At 41.2% G+C, this 19,069-nt stretch overlaps 1 protein-coding gene across 3 annotated transcripts; it reads left to right on the forward strand.

Annotated features, from left to right (window-relative positions):
* The first annotated feature begins 6,664 nt into the window (after positions 1 to 6,664).
* EEF1AKMT1 (EEF1A lysine methyltransferase 1) lies at positions 6,665 to 19,068 on the forward strand. 3 transcript variants are annotated; one of them, XM_075050755.1, is made up of 5 exons: positions 6,665 to 6,797; positions 11,806 to 11,959; positions 12,890 to 12,972; positions 13,635 to 13,915; positions 15,471 to 19,068. In XM_075050755.1, the coding sequence occupies exons 2-5, from the start codon at positions 11,810 to 11,812 to the stop codon at positions 15,596 to 15,598; spliced, it is 642 nt and encodes a 213-aa protein (XP_074906856.1). In that variant the 5' UTR covers positions 6,665 to 6,797; positions 11,806 to 11,809; the 3' UTR covers positions 15,599 to 19,068. The 3 variants fall into 3 exon arrangements, with proteins under 3 accessions (XP_074906856.1, XP_074906857.1, XP_074906858.1); XM_075050756.1 differs by lacking the exon at positions 6,665 to 6,797 and adding an exon at positions 7,039 to 7,173 and having other exon boundaries at positions 15,471 to 18,752; XM_075050757.1 differs by lacking the exon at positions 6,665 to 6,797 and adding an exon at positions 8,728 to 8,880 and having other exon boundaries at positions 15,471 to 18,752.
* The last annotated feature ends 1 nt before the right edge of the window (position 19,069 follows it).

The following is a 19,069-nucleotide window of genomic DNA, read 5'->3' on the forward strand; positions in this document are numbered from 1 at the left end:
ATGCTAGTACTGCTGTTGGTCAAGTGTGTAAATATTTTAAATGTATAATTCAGTACTATGTTGAGTTTATATATTAAAAACACAGGGATTGAAGTGCTAGTTGATTTCAAGTATTATTTTACCTGTACAGTTGAAGATATGAAGTTGCATAGAAATATTTCACAATTTGTTGCAATAAGACTTGGGAAACGGCTGTGTAATCAAGCCTTACCACAACTGAATTTTCAATTTTGAAATGAACACTTTGTGTATTTTTAAGATCCATAAGCAGGAGGAGGATAAAATTGTTTTCCACTAAAGACTTTTATTATTTTGTTTTGGCCATGTGTGATTTGTGTGTATTCTTGTTTAATATTTTTCTAAAATCTCACCTGTGTTGAATCCCTGAAATAGCATTTGTTACACATCCTTACAGTAGAAACAAAAATAGGAACATTATGAAACCTCAGGCTACACATTGTGCTCTACTGTGAAGACGCAGCAATTCAGTTACAAGTTGATGGGGTAACTTTAATTTACATCGGCACTTAAGGTATGAGTTTGTCCATCAACAGAAAAAAAAAATGTGATTAGGTGTGCGACCCGAGTATCTCACACTGGACTACAATTACCAGAAGTGGCTGTGAATATATAATCAATCTTTTCCCTCATCCTCCAAAAAAGTTTCATGGTGACTTTTCAGGTCACTATTATTGGTGGTGTTTGTCTACCCAGAAGGAATACTGATCTCTGGGTCTCTCTCTTTTTTTTTTTTTTTTTCTTCCCCCCCCCCCCCCCCCCCCCCCCCCCCCCGATTTAGTCTAAACAGTTTTTGGTGATACCTGGCATGGAAATGTTCTCCAAGCTTGTAATCTGTTCCCATTAAGTGACATCTATCAGTATGTTACTTCATGTATATCAGAAAAGTTCAGTTACAGGCAGCAGTTCCTAATGTGCTATAATATAATTACACTTGGATAAACTACAGCTCTCTTCTATTGTTCCCCTCTTCTTTCATGCACTCACATCTCTTAAAAAAAAAAAAAAAGCTTCACAAATCCTGAAAGTAAAACTACGCGACAGCTATGGTGGTGACAGCTTGCTATACACATCTTGGCTGTATGTATGACTAGAATTTTACTGATTTCAGAAGTAAAATTATTGCAGTTATATATTTATATTGGCCTGGTTTAGTTCAGTGAACGTTTTGGTGAAGGACAGGAATATTTAAGGTAATTTTGAGGAAATCTCTGAAAGCAGCTGGTAAGATTAACAGCAGCGTATCCAAGAGCCTTTCATGTAGAAAGTGGAACTATTTTGCTTTACCTTAAATATGAGGTCTGGAATAAACTTGAATGATTTGGGTACAAAGCCTTTATTCACACTTGTTTGTGTAAGTGTACGCAAAACCCATCAATTTTGCATTTATGAAAGTTACATTTGCTTTAGTCGTGAGTGGTGGAGTTGGTGGTGTTTTTTTTCCTTCACTGATTTACCGTGTGTTATAAGCAGAAAGGTAGGAAAGCTCAACCTTCCAAGTGGAATTTGTCTGGCAGGTGAACCAAGGAGGGGGTCATACATGAACTGGAAGAGGGGAGCAGGAAGAGAAGAAAGTAAAAAGTTTTCAACCTTATGTGGAGGAAAAAAAAATAAATTAAGCTAATCTGTAAGAAGAAAAACAAATCCATAATACAAGTGTTGTCCCGTAACTTCCTAACCCGTTGTCATCCTGACAAGGATTAGTAAAAGCCTGCCATTGCATCAACGCGTTCTTGGGGCAAAAGAGAAAGTGCTATTTTGGAATTGTAAGAAATACGACACTATTGGTGTGAGTTTTGTTAATTAAATAATAAAATCTTTGTTTTGGGAAACATTCCAGACAAATGTACATCTCTGAAGAGAACGCTGAAGTTACCCACTGTGACTGATATATAACTCATTACTAGTTTTCTCCCATCTGTATTTGAATCTCATGGAAGAACTGTTTTTACCTTAACATCTATCAGATGCTATCGGATTTGATTTTTCTGACACACTGTTGCCTTTGCGAGTTAGAGTAAGGCAGAGCTTTAGGTGTGATGTACTTCCCTTTTTCTTCCCCTCTGTGCCTGGCCTACTGTTCATGGTTGCGGAGGCATGAATGTTTGATTTGCTCTAACTTATTGCTTTGGATGATGCAGTTTGGGTTTGTGGCATATTCAAACCACTTCCACTCTCTGTGTTTGGTGTTCACGGAATGAAAGTCATCACTAGACTCCAACACAAGTATTGATTTGAAGGTCGCATTCATAACTTGGTTTAATAAGTTGTCAGGACATTTGCTTTAATTTTAAGAACTGCAGCGACACTTCTAATGGTCTTTCGTTCATTCAAATGATTGCTGTAACTCAGAAAAAAAACCCAAAGGCAACACCCCACCACCACACTGTGGAGTCTTTAGGAAGATCACTGATGTCCTCACACAAGATCAACATTACTTTGGGGAAGGCTTACATTCTTCTGCCACTTTAAGGAAAGACTGTTCTGAAGTACTTTTTGCCTGCTTTTAGGCTGTTATGCACTTTCATGATTTCTTAACAAACTACTGTTAAAAATGTACTGTAACATGGATTTTGATAAGCGCACATGTATTTAAACAATTCACTCAGCCTCAGGAAAGCTGGAAAAATCGGATACCTGTTTTGTATCTTGGTTAAAATGTTTGTTACCTACATCCCTTAAGATGGCCAGATAATGTCTAGATCCTGTGAGTGTAACTATTTAAGATACCAGTATAGTCTGTAAAAGGAGGACAGTGTAATTTTACTCTAGCGACTGAGAAAATGGTGTCCTTCTCTTATTTTTCTTAGAGGTATATATAGTCTGAATTGGAGTTTCAAAAGCAAAAAGCAGTGATAAACCCCATTTACTGTTCAGGAAAAAAAATGTTTTCTTTCTTAACACTAGCTTATTTCCATTTTCTTCCTTCTCCTTAAAAAGTGTGTGTGAAGTAAGTGCAGAGGTATGTGCAGGAAAAACTGTAAAATCTGCTGCTGTACATAATGTTTGCTACTTGACTGCATTTTCTGTTCCACTTTAATTTTACTGGTTTTGCTAAATATATTTTATATATTTTCCTTCCTGCTTCTTGTGATGGCAGAGTGATTACATCTTTGGGGAGGGGGGGCGGGAAGCAAAAACAACCATGAGAAGGCTCTGGCCAGAAAATTCTATCAAGTTTGTATGTCAGCATGTATCTCAGGGCATTTTTTGAGAGAACAGCATAAATTAGGGGCAATATGGCATAGTAAAATCAATGGGGATATTAAAATGTACGAAGGTATAGATACTGGTAATTCTGTTTCCATTTTGTTTTTTTGGTTGGTTTTTTTTTAATTACTTCTAAAATCTATTTAAAACATCAATACCACTAGGTGGTATTAAGTGACAAGTGGTCACGTAAGCAGTGTGTTTTTCAGTCTAAAGACTGTAGCCCTCTTTGTGGCCCCTGAATTACTTCCAAGGGATCCACAAAGCCTGGCAAAATAGAAGGAAGTCACTGTGACCATGTGTCACTGTAATGTTTCTAAGAAGACTTGCATCTCCAATAGAGAAAGAGTTGGGAGTCCATAAACTGAGGATGAAAACTGACTACTGTGCTTAAATTCAGAGAGCGACTGCAAGCTTTTAAGAGGCTGATGGATAGTCTGTCCAAGGTCTTGGGAAGCTGCGATGCACCTGGCCCCCAGAGCTGCACCGGGGGCTCGCACGCACATTTTGTCCTGGATCTGTAGAACAGCTTGGTACTGAAATAAAAAGTGTAGTAAGCCTCTCTTACAAAGATGAGATGTTGCAAGTTGTTCTGCAAGTAGAATATTTCCACTTCTATTATTTTCCATCTTCAGAAGTAGGATTATGTTGACATTAACTAGAAGTAATCCTTATATAGTTGTAAAGCATTGCATGCTTGGCTGCCTTCCAAATGAATGTGGAGTTGGTTTGCCAGCCTTAAAAATGTCGAGATTTTGTGTGGGGGGGAAGCTATTAAGAAAGCTAAACACTACTCTGCAACAGCAGAGATGCTACAATTGGAATTTGAGAATCTATTTTCATATTAGTTAAAACTGATTATACTTTTTCATATGGCTATGGCTTGTGCTACAGCAAGAGGGCTGAAAAGTAAAGACTGTCGTCAGTAAAGAAAAAATACAATATACTATAAAATAAAAACTCAAAAGACCAAACCACAAAAGCCTTATGAGTAACAAGTTTCTATTACTGTCCAAGGTAGAACTGTGTTTTTAAAAACTCTGTTTCATGCTCTGTTCCTGATCTGGTCCAACACAGAGTACTAGCGACTATATTAGTAAAGTAGCAGTGGTCTGTTGTCACGTTCATCTTAGAGATACCGGTGTCACTGCTGTGTGATATGGGTCTGTCGGTGAAAGGATAGGGGAGATAGCTTAACTTGAAATACCTTTCTGCAAAAAAGATTGGGAAACAATAAAACCTAGTTATTAATAAGAAATTTCTTGCAGGGTGCACTTTGCAGGTGTTCCCATATTTGTGGTTCACTTGTCCTCATACCCCAAAGAAATTGCTTTGCAAGATATAACCCATTTTCCTTCCTACAGGGTCACTCGAGGTCCTCCTGAGCTTTCCTTCTAGAACCGTCTTGTAACGTGGATTCAGGCAAAGTCTTGAGCTGTCTGTTTGCTGCCAAGTAGTATCTGATATCATAACCTAAGTAATGTCGCCCTGCGTGCTCCCCCAAGCCCCCCCCCCCAGCCACGTGCCCTTACATGATCTCTGTAACCCTCCTGGTGAGGAGGAATCGCTCGTCACAGGGGTGACTTGCTCTGGGAAATCTGGACTGAGCATATGTGTCTGCCTAGTCTCCTTTATCCTTTCATTATCAGTCCCATGCAGAACATTTTTCATGTAAAATGCTTTACAAACATGCATGAAATAAGAGAATTACTTAAGTGTCACTTCTTTGTAGAATCTAAAACAGATTTCTTACTGCACTCAGTAATATGCAGATGTCAGATAACTGTCACTTTGCAGCAGTGCAGGAAAAAGGGGTTTTTTTGTTTGTTGTAAACTACAGCAGTGGTGGTAACATAAGTGGATATGGGTGCACTCCACATAGGACAATCTTCTATGCTGGGATGAAGACCTTTTTTGGCAAGACCTTTCAAAGACAAAGAGGGTAATGCACTGAATGCCAGATCCAGACTACTTGGATGTCTTTTAAAACCAAACAGGAGTGCCCATGGTTCTCTACTGTCGTGCAAAGCCTTACTTCTAAATGGGGGGAGGGAGATGTAAAAAGAATGGGGATCTGAAGGAAAAATCAGCCTATCCTCACATCCTGCGCTGGCAAGAAAATTTGATTCTCTGCTGCTTACATAAGCTGCGCTGCAAAAATATTTTATCCAAATTTAGTATTTCTGTTTTCAGGAAATATTTCTGCTCTGCTTGCAGGTGTCCAGTGCTGAGCCTGAGACTTTCTGTTCAGCCACAGTGAAGTGTTGCAGCAGATAAAGATTCAACAGGTTGTAGGTAAAACAGCAGTTTCCTATTCAACTCATTGCTGATAGGAACATCTAGCTCTGGCGAACGTGAGGAGAGTCTGCTGTTGGGCTAATTATAAATAATCTGATAGGCAACCTTCTATGAGCTGGTTTACAGGACAGTCAGTGAACAATAGAAAGACAATGTTATGAAAATGCTTTTTACAAATTACCAGACTTTATAAAGGAGGAGTGGAAGAAAAACCAGTGGTAAAAAAATCCTTAAGTTTTTGTTTTGGGACAATGGACAGGACGGGAACTGCCAGACAAGCACGTTGTGCTTGCACAAGATTGGAAACGGGCAGAGGCCAAGTTTTATGCCCAAAGGGAAAGATGCATTGAATTAACCGAACCAAGGAAGGTACTTTAAAGCTTGCCGTCTTCTGAAACTGAGCCGCAGCTCAACTTCTATCTGTATGCCAGAAAGGGAGCTTGTTCCAACTTGATAATGCTTAATTCAAATGGAAAGCCTGAGCAAGAGACCCGGATCAAGAAGTTTGGGGAGCGTGGCGGCTAATGAAGTCAAAAGCTCGTGGCTACACCCTGACTGGCTACCGACGGGCGTCTAACTCGAGGTGCAGCCCATCTAAGACTTCTCTATCTGTGGAAGTCACCGCTTCGAACCACGCGCGTTTCGCGTGGGCCGGGCCCTGCGGGACGAGGCCGAAGGACGGACGCGAGAACCCGGCGAGAAGCAGCAGCGCCCCGGGCTGCCGGCAGCCTGCGCCGGCCGGCGGCTCTCTGCGTCGGCCGTTCCCTTTTTATGCAGCTCGTTATTGAGGTACGTTGGAAACCGCTCTGCCGATCGCCTTAAAGCCACCCGGCCCGCCGCAGGGCTGAAAGGCACGGCGGAACGAACGCTTCCCTCCGGCTGCCGCCGCAGCAGCGGTCCCACTAGCCCCCTCAGCCGGCTGCGCCACGGGCCTGGCGCCTTCGGCCCCGGCGGACACCCGCCGCCGTGTGGCGGTGAGAGGCCGGCAGAGCCGCTCCGCTCCCCGCCGCCGCGGGACGCGCCCGGCACCGGCTGAGGCGGAAGCGGGGCGGGGGAGGGGGGCGGAGGCAGCGCCTGGCCCCGCCCCGCTCGCGCGCCGGGGGCGGTCCTTCCAGCCCATTGGCGGAGCGGCCGCCGGGCTCGCCGCCCCGCCCGGCCGAAGTCCCCCCAGCAGGGGGCGCGCGGCGCTCGGCCGGCACCGAGCGCTGCGCGCGGCGCCGGGGCGGGGCGGGGTGGGAGAGGTCCGCGTGCGCGGAGGGATCTGGCGGCCGGTGAGTGGCGCGAGGAGGCGGGCAGCGGCGCGGGGAGTGGTGCGGCCGCGGAGGGCGCGTGCCCTTCCGCCCGTGAGGGAGGCCGGCGCTCCCCTCTCCGCGGGCGGCGGGACCGGGGCCTGTTCTGCTCCCGGACCGGGACTCCCGCAGCGGAGGGGCGGCGTCGGCTGAGCGCGAGTGGCGTTTGAGGGCCGGGGGTGGGGGGGCCCTGCCGGGGGCGGCGTGCGGGAGGCGCAAGGGTGTCGCGGTCCCTGCGGCGGGGGACGCGCCGCTCCCGGCGCGGAAGGGGCTGCTGAGGCGGGAGGGTGGCTCCTGTCAGCCTTGGGGCGGTGGAGCGTCCTGCTCCTTGCTCTGCTCGCCTCTCCGCTGCTCCGGGGTAGGTGGCGGCCGAGGAGAGGGCTGGTGGGCGGCGGGGGGCTCGCCTCGGGGAGCGTGCTTTCGTGGGGAACCCCTCGCACCAGGGGAGGCGGGGGGGGTACGTACTTGGCAGAAGTGGGCGCTCAAAGCGATTAAATACAAGAGGGAACAGGGAAAAAAGGGCCTTCAGAAACTGTCAGTGTTTCGGCGTTCACACGGAGGAGGGTTACAGCGGTTGAGTCCAGCCTACCCTCCTTCTCTGTCTGTGCTTATTAAAAAGGATGAGAACTGGGCTAAAATACATCACACTTCCCTTCTCCGTCAAGTAGCTACCTGGCCTCCAGACCTCACTTTTTGAATCCAATGCAGTTTCTGCATATTTAGTAATCCTCTGAGAGTTTCTCTTTTATAAACTTTTCTGTGTCATTTTGAAGCACTATGAACTTACATTGCCGACAGGGATTCTGTAGCTCACCAACATGTTGCGTCAAGAACCAGCTCCTTTTGATTTTGTTTTTGAACCAGGCTTTTGCAGCCCACACTTGTTGCCTTTTAGTTGTTGCCTTGGAAAACAGTAGTTGATCTTTGCCCATGGTGTTCGTGCCACTCATGATGACAGGCTCTGTCATACCCATTCTCAGTTACTTCCTAGTACTCATTCCCCTGTAAAAGCTATTCTAGTCTTTGGATGGCTCAGGACCCTTCTTGAACATTTTCTAGTTTCAGTATTTTCTCTTGCTTTTTGTTGAGGTGAAGGGACCAGAACTGCTGTTTAGTTTTGTTCTGTACGTGCTGGTATCTTGGAGCTCCTGGTAGATCCTTTTCAATTTCTTTGTAAACTCTACTTAATCACGTTCTCATTGGACACCATCCCCACTTAGGCAGGAGGCTTCAGGATTATGATAAGTGATTCTCCAAAAACATCATATGAGTGTTTGGTGGCAGCCAGAAAAACACATCAAATGTTAGAATTTTTTAGGAAAAGAAATAGACCGTAACAGAAAACATGTTAAAATGACAACATAAATGTGTGATCACCCATATCTTAGATACTGCGTAGAGTTCTAGTCTCCTTATCTCAAAAAAGGGGTATATTAGAAGTGTTTAACAAGGATGAGGAAAAGCATGGAAAGACTTTTGTCAACCAGTCAGTAGAGTGGGTTAAGGCCCTTCAGGCTAGAAAAGAGCCAACTTGCAGAGTGAGGGAGGGAGGTTGACTTACAGGTGTCTGTGAAATGACACGTGGAGTCCTGTGGAGAGAGTGTATAAGGGCTCAACCATTTGCTTTCTCTTCCAATACACGAAGTATTTGCATCACGTGAAGCTAGTAGCCACGTTCACAGCAAGAAGAGGTAGTTATAAAATAAAACTTCGTATCAGTGAACATTATAGATTAAAAAACTTTATGTGAATTTAAGGGATATTGGACAAGTGTCTAAGAGAACTGCATTCACAGAATAAATGACTTCAGATGCAGAAACAACTCCCTAAGTGGCAAATGGTTAAAGTCTGGGAGAGTATAGAGTGGGGAGGTATCACATATACTTGCCTTATCTCGCTCCTTCTGAGACAGCTGCTTTTGGCCACCTTCAGGATAGAAGAATGACCAGTATCAACCCTTGATCTGAACTAGTACAGCTTTCCTCTTGAACCATTTGCTGTGGACATTAACAAAAAGTTCTCCAGACTTAATCCTGAAATGGAGCTGTTCTCAGGTCTGTGGCAGGTAAGCTGCTCCTGGTCCACAAATCCTGCCTTGTCCCTCTTTCCCTACTCCACAAAACCATTGGTACATAAGAAAACTGCTTCAGGTTTGTGTGCAGGTTTGTCAGTTCTGCTTTTCTGATGTCCCCTGACTTAGCCATCCTATTCAGAAGCTGTTCTGTTTCATGGCACCCAGGCCCCAAAAACTTGAGGTTTTGAGTTTTTCCCAGCTGACTGCAGGGGAACAAGCTGGCTGCCTGTGCTTGAGGATGACCTCTCAGATGTTTGAGAAGTTTTGATTTGTATTAAAAGACTCTACAAAACAGATGTAGGTATGGCCTAGCATTTCTCTGTTTCTCTCCTAGAGAGTCTGTGTGAGGACGGAGCACAGGCTGCTTGTGGAGGGACCCAGGGGCTGGGGCAAGCATGGATAGGCAAGCTGGAGCCTCAGGGCTCAGGAGCCTTGGGAGTTAATAGAGTTTAAAGGTTCCCTAAGTGCCAGAGGCACTGTGAGTTTCTCTGCTTCCTCCCATCCTCCCCCAAAACTTTCAGGGTTGTTTCTGGACTTGAGAGCAGTGAACTTTCTGGGAGGGGTATAGAGGGGCTTTCAAAGAGTAGAACTTTCTCCCTTGAATTCAAAGGAATTTACAAGTCTTGTTCACATAAACTCACTTTAATAGTTTTCTGATGTCGTTCTTGAGCATGAAAATGTCTTCATGCTAATGACCTAAGTCAGTATATATAGATGATATATGTATATTCAGAAAAATATCTTGAATTTTGAAGGTGTTCTTAATAGATGTACATAATAATTCTACCATATGTTCCGAGTTACCTCTCCTTGCAGCCTCACAGTTAATTACTGCTTGGTTCCTAAGGCTTTAATTTACAAACCGAAAGGAAGACTATTAAAAAATCAACTGAAAAAATATTTCTAGAAAAAAGGTGTCTATGGCTGTATGCCTTTTTATCTACTGAAACCATGGGTAATGGTTCATCAGCAATTTTATTTGTGAGGGTTTCATTTCATGGGCATGGATTTAGTCCTTGCAAATGCCTGTATTGGCTCACTGAACATAAGATCAAATTTTCAGCTTTTGACTTAAGAACTGCAAGTTTGCATCTGTTTCAGTTTCTTAGTGTCAAAGCATAGATGTGTCCTTGCCTAGGGGATAATAGCAAACAAGATTACTACATGTATGATGCACTTAATAAAAAAGTTTTGAGATGAGGAGTGATTTTAAACTTCTAATGTCTGTCCCAATGAAAAAGAGTTCTTGTATAGGGCCTAAAATGGACTGTAGCATTGTGTATTGTTAGAGCATTGTTGCCAAAAACTGTATTATCTGTGTGAATTTGCAGTCATTTTTATAGTAAATACTTTAAATAATACATAGTTTAATAATATAAATAATTTTAAAGCATTTATGTTTTATTCAACAAAACACTAGGGATGAAATTAGCAATTTTAGTTTTACTAGGTAGCTTGACTCCTGAATTCTCATGGGTCTTCAAGCTCTGAACGATTCCCTGTTTGGCCAACCCAGCCTGAGAAACCAGCAAGTCAATAAAGGATACTCTGGAAAAGCTAAGTGCTTTACTGTTATCACATGTAGGTGTGTAGTGTGTCAGTGGAGTGGCAGAGTAATTATTCTAGTGAATACTGATGAGTTATCTCACGGTGGCAGGTTAACAATACCATTTTTCCAGCAGGTAGGGAGAAGCTGTGCTTTAGGAAATGTCTGGAAACTCTGCTAGGGCGAGCAGCATGGAGGGAAGGATGGAAGGGGAGGAGACCGTGAATTCTGGAGTTCTCGTTGTAATGCAGGAAATGGGGAGAATAAAAACCGTGAGCAGCTATACTTCAAATTATACTTAACTTTTGAAGTTGCACACAGTTCAGATGGCACGTGGTTCTCTCGGTGACTTGTGCACAAAGGCCAGCATACACCCATTTCCAAGTTCTGTTCAAGTCACTGCTCGTGTGCTAGTTCTTAGATCAGAACATGGGAGAAAATGGGTTTCTTGAGAGAAGAATCTTTTCAAGTTTTCTCCAGTACTTTTCACATGCAGGGTTCCTGGTTTCGTCCCCTTCGTTCCAGGAGGTGGCACTGTCACTTCTGGGAAGGGCACAAACGTGTTGGCTTTCCCTCTGGGCAGATGCCACTTAGCTGCCTGGGGTGAGCAGGGTTCAGCGATACTGTGCAGTGTGACCCAGTTCAAGAGTTTTCTGAAAATGGCTGTACTTTTCCATTAGTATATACCGTGTCTTTTTGATATGAGTTATGTCCATGTCTTACATACAAAATACACAAATTTTCAGTTGAGTAGTGTTATCTTAGAAAAAACATCTTCTTGAGCTTCTTGCCTGCTTTTGTTTGCAGAAGGTTTCTGGTATTCAGAGGAATCTTTTTATGGTGTGGAAGTTAAAGCCAGGTGATGCTGATCCTGGAATGCTGGTTTACTTCATTTTGAGTCAGAATGGTGTGACTTTTGAACATGGAAAGGAATGACCGGTAGCCATCATTATTTCTAGGAGGGAAGGGAATAATTTCTATAGGATTTGCCAAATCCATTAAAGGTTGTTTTTTCTGCAAGCTGATACAAAAAAGGTTTACAGATTCAGGAAATCAAGAATGGTAATGACAAGTTCCCTGTAAGAATATAAGCCAAATCTGTGTTGTATAGAAAGGGAACAGTGCTGCTGCTGTTCCTGAATTCTCTCTGGAGGCATGTTATTTCCAATCTGCCTGTCACTGGTTGAAGAGCTCCTAAGTAGAGGGAATATGTTTTCTCTTGTGAGGAGGTTTTCCTAGTTAGCTGTTAGACTAAGTTTGCACTGTCAGTGGAGGTTGTTTTACCTCAGGAGACTATGCCGTTATTAAAAGCATTCACCATTGAAAAGGGTTACTTTAATTATTTTTTTTTCCCTCTGGTTGACATCTAGAAAAATGGATGATGATGATGATGACATTCCCCAGCTTTCATCCCATACGCTGGCTGCCCTCCAGGAGTTCTATTTGGAACAGCAGCAGAGAGAGGGCATGAAGACCTCCCAAGGGTTTAATCAATATTCCATTGGCTCAATAGAAGAAGACTGGGTAAGAAACGATAAACTTCAGTGAATGAAGCGCAGTTAGAGGAGTAGCCTTTACCAATTAGAGGAGTAGCCTTTACCAAGTTTCTTCTGTGGGTGGATAATGAAATGGAATTAAAAAGGGGAACGCTCAAGATGTTCCTAGAGTAGCAAAATCAAATTATTCATGGACAGTAATACTGTGGGGTATTTGCTTTAATATTAAATGTGGGTGTAGTTGTCTGTTCTACATGTGTGTGGCGGGTACAAACTGAAATTACATGAAGAGGGAATAAGGCTGCCAACAGAAGCATCTATGCCTTCTGGAAGTTTTAACTCCAGCCTGGTATGTGAAGGTAGTAAAGATTCTTCCCCGAGCTTGAGACAAATGCAGTGTAACAAGATCAAGTGATCTTTCGTTTCACATCATACTTCTGTGTTTTATTTTGTTGGTTTTATAGATTGCTGCTTTGCTGCTTTTTTCTTCTGACAGACTGATTTCTGATTTGTCTCTGGGTTGTTTTTTTTTTTAACTCTTCCTTTTTCTGATCTCTTCTGATTTAGTACTTTTATCCTTTATTTCCTTCTATACTGTCACTTTTCAAGTTCCTTTTTTCCTCTTCTGCTAAAGTAACTCGATTTAAGAGCACATAAATATTGTGCATCTGCACACTGAGTTTGAGCTAGCCTCGTCAGTGATTTTGCATTACTTCATTTTCCCAATGCTGTATTAAATGCTTTGGAAACACACAGTGTAAGCTACCGGCTGCATGTCGCTTCATTACAGAAGTAAAAAGACTGTCAGGAAAATAGTCACCTTTCCAGCTTTACAGTTTGTGAACTGAGAAGTTGCTATGGATTTTGATTTTCTTCAAATATGACTCACCACACCTAACTGTACATAGCACAGTCAGAAGATGTGATGTTGTTTGTAATTGTACATTATCTTTCTCAGCAATTGAGCCAGTTTTGGTACAGCGATGAAACTGCATCATGCCTGGCTAATGAAGCAGTTGGGGCAGCTGGAAAAGGTGGCAGGTAGGTTTTAATAATTACATTGTAGATTTAACATGTCTTTTCTGTAAATATTTTCTTTCTACTATGTAGGTAGAGCATGAAGTTTAATTCGTTACTCATTGTAGTTGATCTTTGTTCAATTGAGATACTGCAGAAATGCTTTGCTATTATTTATTTAATTAATAGTTCATACTGATCTTACCATTTAGCATTTCATTGAATGTTGTAGGCTCTGCCTTGTAAAAGCTTACTGTGAATCTTTTTATTTTTTGAGAAATACAAAGAGCTCCAGAGCATATTAATGACTTGTAATTCTTTTCTCTGTTTTCATACAGTGTTTCTGTAGAACAGATGGAAAAACTTGGTTTTCTTCCTATTTCTGTAAGGAGTCGTTTTTAATTTTAAGTTTTCAAGTATATTTCCGTGCTGTTCTGAAACAAGACTTTCTCTGTAGTTAAGCTTAAGGTCTTTGTGCAGCATGGAGGTTGAATAGGTAATGGCTTCAATACTTAAAACTCTGTTATTAAAGTAATTATTTGTTAGAATGGAGGAAGTATAGCTTACATTTTTGGGACTAATATTTAAAATGTTTTCCCAAAGCAGCCCTGAGGACTGCTGTAGGGTTTGTTGTTGTTGTTATTTGCCTTTTACATTAATATTCTAAGTTACTGTCTCTTTTTCAGGATAGCATGTGTTAGTGCACCGAGTGTGTACCAGAAACTGAAAGAACAGGATGGTAAAGATTTTTCAGCATGTATACTGGAGTACGACAAAAGGTTTTCTGTATATGGAGAAGAATTTATCTTCTATGATTACAACCACCCTTTGAACTTACCTGAAAATCTCCTGCCACACAGTTTTGACATCGTAATAGCAGATCCACCCTATCTGTCTGAGGAATGTCTTCAAAAAACTGCAGAGACCATCAAATACTTAACAAAAGGAAAGATTCTGCTTTGCACAGGTATAATTGATAAAAATATTAGGTCACCATTAAGCACCTTGTTCTCTCTCTCGAAAGACGAACTTACTCAAGTGAGAAAAATACTAAATAATACTAATTTATCATTAATTCAAGGAGGAATATGTATCCTACACTTTTTATTGAAATACTTTAGTTCAACCTTTATTTTAAATTGAAGGCATGTGTTTTTTAATAGTTGTAGTCAGTACTTTTTTCATATGGCATTATGAGTTTTACTAAATTTTTTAAGAATTACAAGATCATCCTGCAAAGTTCCAGAAATACTTTTTTTCTTGTAAAAGGGCCACTGTCTATAATTGCAATGATTGAAATCTGGGTATGATGAACATAGGTGCAACTTATTGTTAATGTCTTATTCAATAACCTTACGAAGTTGTGATTTTTTTAAACGTGTCAGTAGCTGCAGGATTTCAGCTGCCACATACAAAATTAGAATAGAGTAGAATAGACTACTTCAGTTGGAAGGGACCTACAATGCTTAAATGCTAATACTACTTAACATCGAAGGTGAGCTAAGTAGAAAGAATGACAAATAGGTTGGAATGGCCTTTGCTGAGTAAAGTGGGATGATTTTAGCTAAGTCTTGAAAAGAAAAACAAAATCAACTTCTTTTTTCTAATATATGTATTACCTGTCCTTACTGCTAAACATAGAAATTTTAATCTGAATGAATGTATGAGGGGATTCTGCCACTGTGTTTCAAGTAAGGAGATTTTAGGCACTGAAATACAGCAGGAGGAATTAAAAACCAGCGATAAGAGCAGTGAAACTGGGTGACTTACCAACTGTACTTGCACTTGCTGGTTTAACAGGTGATGAGTATCTGCTTTAGCCATGGTGTTTCTTAAAATGTAATCTTATTACAAGACATCTGAAGACATCCAGGAAACTTTTGCAAAAAAACAAAGGACAAAACCCCTCTATACATACAATTTGAGGGAAGTCAACCAAGCAGGCAAAATAAAGAAAATGTAAAATAATATATGGCCGTACAAAGCCTACTTCTTTGTTTAATTGCACATGGCAGTCATGCACAAGGATGGTTCTCAGAATTTTTTTCCCTAAAATGGATAGGTGGTCTTCAGTTTACAAAGTTTGAGAAATACTGCTCAAGGAAATGATTTCTCAGTGTGTAGCTGTAAATATCGCACTGCAGTTTATTTAAGTGGAGGAGTATATGTAATCTGTTTGCATTTCCCATGGCTCCCTACCAGGTAATTTCTTTGGCATGTAGCAAGAAGATTGAGTTCAAGTTTCTGTTTTCTATAAAAGGGGCACTGATCTTACCCACTACCTATTTTTATGAAACTTCTCAGACATTCATTTCCTTGGGGCGTCTTCTATTCTTTCAGATGTATTTTAAATTTTCCAATACATTCAGTTGTTATAGAGAGCTGATAGTGTAGCTGCTTTAAGCCTTGCTTCCTTAAAAAAAGCAGGCTCTCTCTATATATGCGTTTGGGAGGAGCTATTAAAAAAGCCCAAACATTCTGTTACTGTTTTTCTCATTGAATACTACTTATTTTTGCTGCAGGTGCAATCATGGAGGAACAGGCAGCAAAGCATCTTGGTGTGAAGATATGTAAGTTTATTCCAAAACACTCACGAAATTTAGCCAATGAATTTCGATGTTACGTGAACTATGCTTCTGGACTGGACTGATTCTCATAAGAAGATCTACTACTTTTTCAGTCAAGCTCCTTTCTGTTTTTTGTCAGTGACTCCACATTTCTCAGTGCTGAAGTACTCAGCTCCAAATACTGTTTTCTGGGCTAGCTTTAATCAACACGGTGTGATAGCCTCTCTTTTAAATGTGTAAGCATTTGCAGTTAACTGTGTTTTGTATCTTACCTGTTAGGTAAATGGGGACCAAACAATGCAGGTGCTGGATAATGGGAACTTCTCTGTTAGAGTTTCATTCTAACTGGTAGTTTTTACCATTCAAGGACTCTTCAGTGACCTCTCTGAAGTGATTTTAGCTGGTTGGCTTATAACAACACATAGGTGCTTGCCTCACAGACATCAGAATTGTCATTGCATCAACCGATGACTTGGCAGCTAGTGGATGGTTGAAAGAGCATGAATAGTGGTCTCCTTTCAATCTTGAGAGATGCTCCCTTAATAAAAGGATTGAGGGATGTTTGTTCTGAACATGTCATGTTTTCAGATTCATTATCCAGCAGACTGATGTTTTTATAAAGGATAACTAGAAGAGAGAATAGGTCTCCTTCTGGGGAGGCCTCTCCAGTTGCTTTTAATAATAATCAGAACTACCTGCCAGTTGCCAAGTAAGATAAGACCTACTATCCACTATTGTTGCCAGACTGGCTTTTTAAAAACTTGTGGTTATTATTTCACCTTTTCTCTAAAGCCTTGTCACAAACCCAGACTTTCTTTTTGTAAAAGATAAGATCTATTTTGTCATCACTTACTACCATGTAAACTTGTGTATGTATGTATGTATGCTGTACTAGAGAAAAAGTAATGTAAGTTGTTAAACGTCTCTTTGCAGAAGTACAGTATATTTATTTTGTGATGTTTATGCGTTAGTGCAACAAAACGTCATGAGCTTTTAAAAAACCACACAACTAGGCTGTTCTATTTACTAGTTCAGCTGATCTCCAGAGGTGGTATAAACCTGATGTTTCCTTGAAAAAAGCACAGTAAGGATTTCCCCATTAGAAAGAGGTTTACTTTCATTAAGAATCCTACACATTAGTCAGGCCAAATCACCTGGAATACAAAGTAATTACTAAATTAAAATGCAACACGTCAGCCAGTCTTTGCATTAGTGCTTCAAACTGTGTTCATGGGTTCTCACTTGGAGTTACTTTTACTGTTGGTTATGAGATACTTTTGTACTAACGGGACCTATACATTTTAGTCTCTTAAATCTTGAATCACAATGGATCTGATTAAATACAGTGCCTGCTTTTTAGTGGATTTCAGTATCAAGCTAAAGATGATTTACAGGTATGTCAAGTTTGGAGTTACAAGAACAGTCATTTTTTTCCAATTGCCTAGTTTTATCTTTGCCTCCTGTTCCACAGACAGCAGTAGAACAGTAGAATAGAAGCATCTTAGAAATTGTTGAATCTTACAAGGTCACTGAGGTATAACATAATGTATTGATGAACTCCCACTGTTTCTAATGACAAATGTTAAATTTTATATCAAGGTTTGGGCTATATTTCAATCAATTTCAATCAAAATAGATGATGCATTAGAAAAACTTTGGGATAGTAGAGATTTTTGATAACTGGAAATTTTTAACGCCAGTTTTGACTAACCTTTTGACTACACTACTAATGTATTTTTGGGTGAAAGCTGGTTCATAAATTCCAAGGCACTCAACAGTTTTATCAGCTATAAAGATACTATACAAAACATGAGTACTTGTCTTTATATGTCATATTTATATATTGTGATTGTGTAAAAAGGCTAAAAGAAATGCTGCATCTACAAAATGAAGCACCTAAAATGAAGTATTAAGAAATACATTTTGTGGTGGGGATAAACTAATTAAGCTTGTAAGACGAGTCTTTAATAAGGTAGAGATAATACTCATGTGTTTGTGCATTTCTGCTGTTTGGATGCAGATTTTCCCATCTGGTGGAGTAAACAAATGAGCAGGAATAATGTAGATGGAATATAATCCTCTCTCAGTGCTCGGAGAATTGTGCTTCCTGAGCTGGACACAACACTGGTTCATAAATACCTGTCCAAGCCACTGTTGCTCTCTTCCCCATTTTCCAAGAGATCTGCTGTCTTCCTAAGGCTTTGCCCTCCTCACATTTTCTATCATCTGCTGCTTCTTCCCCTTCCCCCCCATATAGTGTTCCTGAGTTTCATGATACCAGTTTTCTTTCTCTTTCACGCACCTTGGTTTCTATCAGACTGGTAGTAGTTATTGTTAAAAGTACAGCAGGGGAAGAGCTGGCAGGGGGAATGGAGACCAGGCTCTTCTGACAGTCTCTGTGAGCCCACAGCTGATACGGTTTTGCCTTTCAAACCAGAAGCCATCCTTGCTGCTGAGCCCAATAAAGCCAGAATCCCCCCCGAAAATGACTGTTCACAGGTGACATACAGCTGGGTTTAGCTGTTTTCCAGGAGGCTATGCCATTAATTTACGTGGCCCATTTCAAAATAAAGCAAACCAGAATGTTAAATGAATAGCTACTGGCACAAATCTATACTTCACAATTGTAAACTTTTTTATGTTTATTACCTCAATGTCTTGCACACTAAGCAGATGGAGACCATGAAGTAACTCCTGAAACTTTATTTTAACTACATAGAGGCTTCAAGTGGGACAGGTAGGATTGCCAGAAGGGATGATATTCTTCCCCCGCCACCCACCTAAATTAAGATCTGCTGTTCAAATACAAGCTTCACCTGTGTTGCTGCTTTGCTATTAATTCCTTCAGTTGTCTGCTTCATTTTGGTAAATGTGTGTTGTTGGACTCTCTATATCAGAATTAAAAGACAACTCTGCTAACTTCGTCAGACCTTTCTTAAAAAAATAGAAGTACACCATTCAGTTGAACCAAGAAATTCAGCTCACCAAGAAAATAACTGCTGCTTCTCACACGTAGGTCAGACGGCTTTGAAAAGAGGCACTGTGAAGATGCACGATTATGACGATGAGCGTACATGTAAATCTGTGTTCGATGTGCTCAACAGAGCAGCTCGTTGTCCACCGGCTTCCCTCTTAAAAGCCTGGTGAGCACAGGCAGCTGCCCAAGCAGAGCCTGACTAGGGGCATTCACAGCCTTCATCAATGACAGGAGGTGAACTATTTCTGTCATACTTGTTTCCAAGGAAGTACCTGTGTTTCTGAGAAGGGGACAAGTCACAAAAATTCGTAGTGAATTTGTACTTTATGCCATCGCAGTAACTTTAAGAAATATTTATGTAACAGCAAAATCTTTTTTTTTCTGTAATAGGATTATGAAAAAAAACTTCAGCGTCAAGTAGTGTTTAGCTTGCTTTATTGTGGATGTCTCATGGATGGGCTTTCTATTGGAACAAACTGTGGTGAAGTGTTACCACCATGCTGCTTTTCCAGTGGCATTCATGACTGCAGAGTTGTATGTGCTACAGCCTCTTGGCTGCAGGAACAGGCACTGTGCA

This window comes from Buteo buteo, chromosome 18 (genome assembly GCF_964188355.1).
Source record: "Buteo buteo chromosome 18, bButBut1.hap1.1, whole genome shotgun sequence".
NCBI classification, from domain to species: Eukaryota; Metazoa; Chordata; class Aves; order Accipitriformes; family Accipitridae; genus Buteo; species Buteo buteo.

What these genes read in the sequence shown, in the direction of transcription:
- EEF1AKMT1 (XM_075050755.1), top strand. Translation starts at nt 11,810, where the DNA reads ATGGATGATGATGATGATGACATTCCCCAGCTTTCATCCCATACGCTG. An exon ending in GCAGCTGGAAAAGGTGGCAG is followed by an intron (nt 12,973 to 13,634) that starts GTAGGTTTTAAT and finishes TCTCTTTTTCAG; the next exon opens with GATAGCATGTGTTAGTGCAC. An exon ending in AAAGATTCTGCTTTGCACAG is followed by an intron (nt 13,916 to 15,470) that starts GTATAATTGATA and finishes TTTTTGCTGCAG; the next exon opens with GTGCAATCATGGAGGAACAG.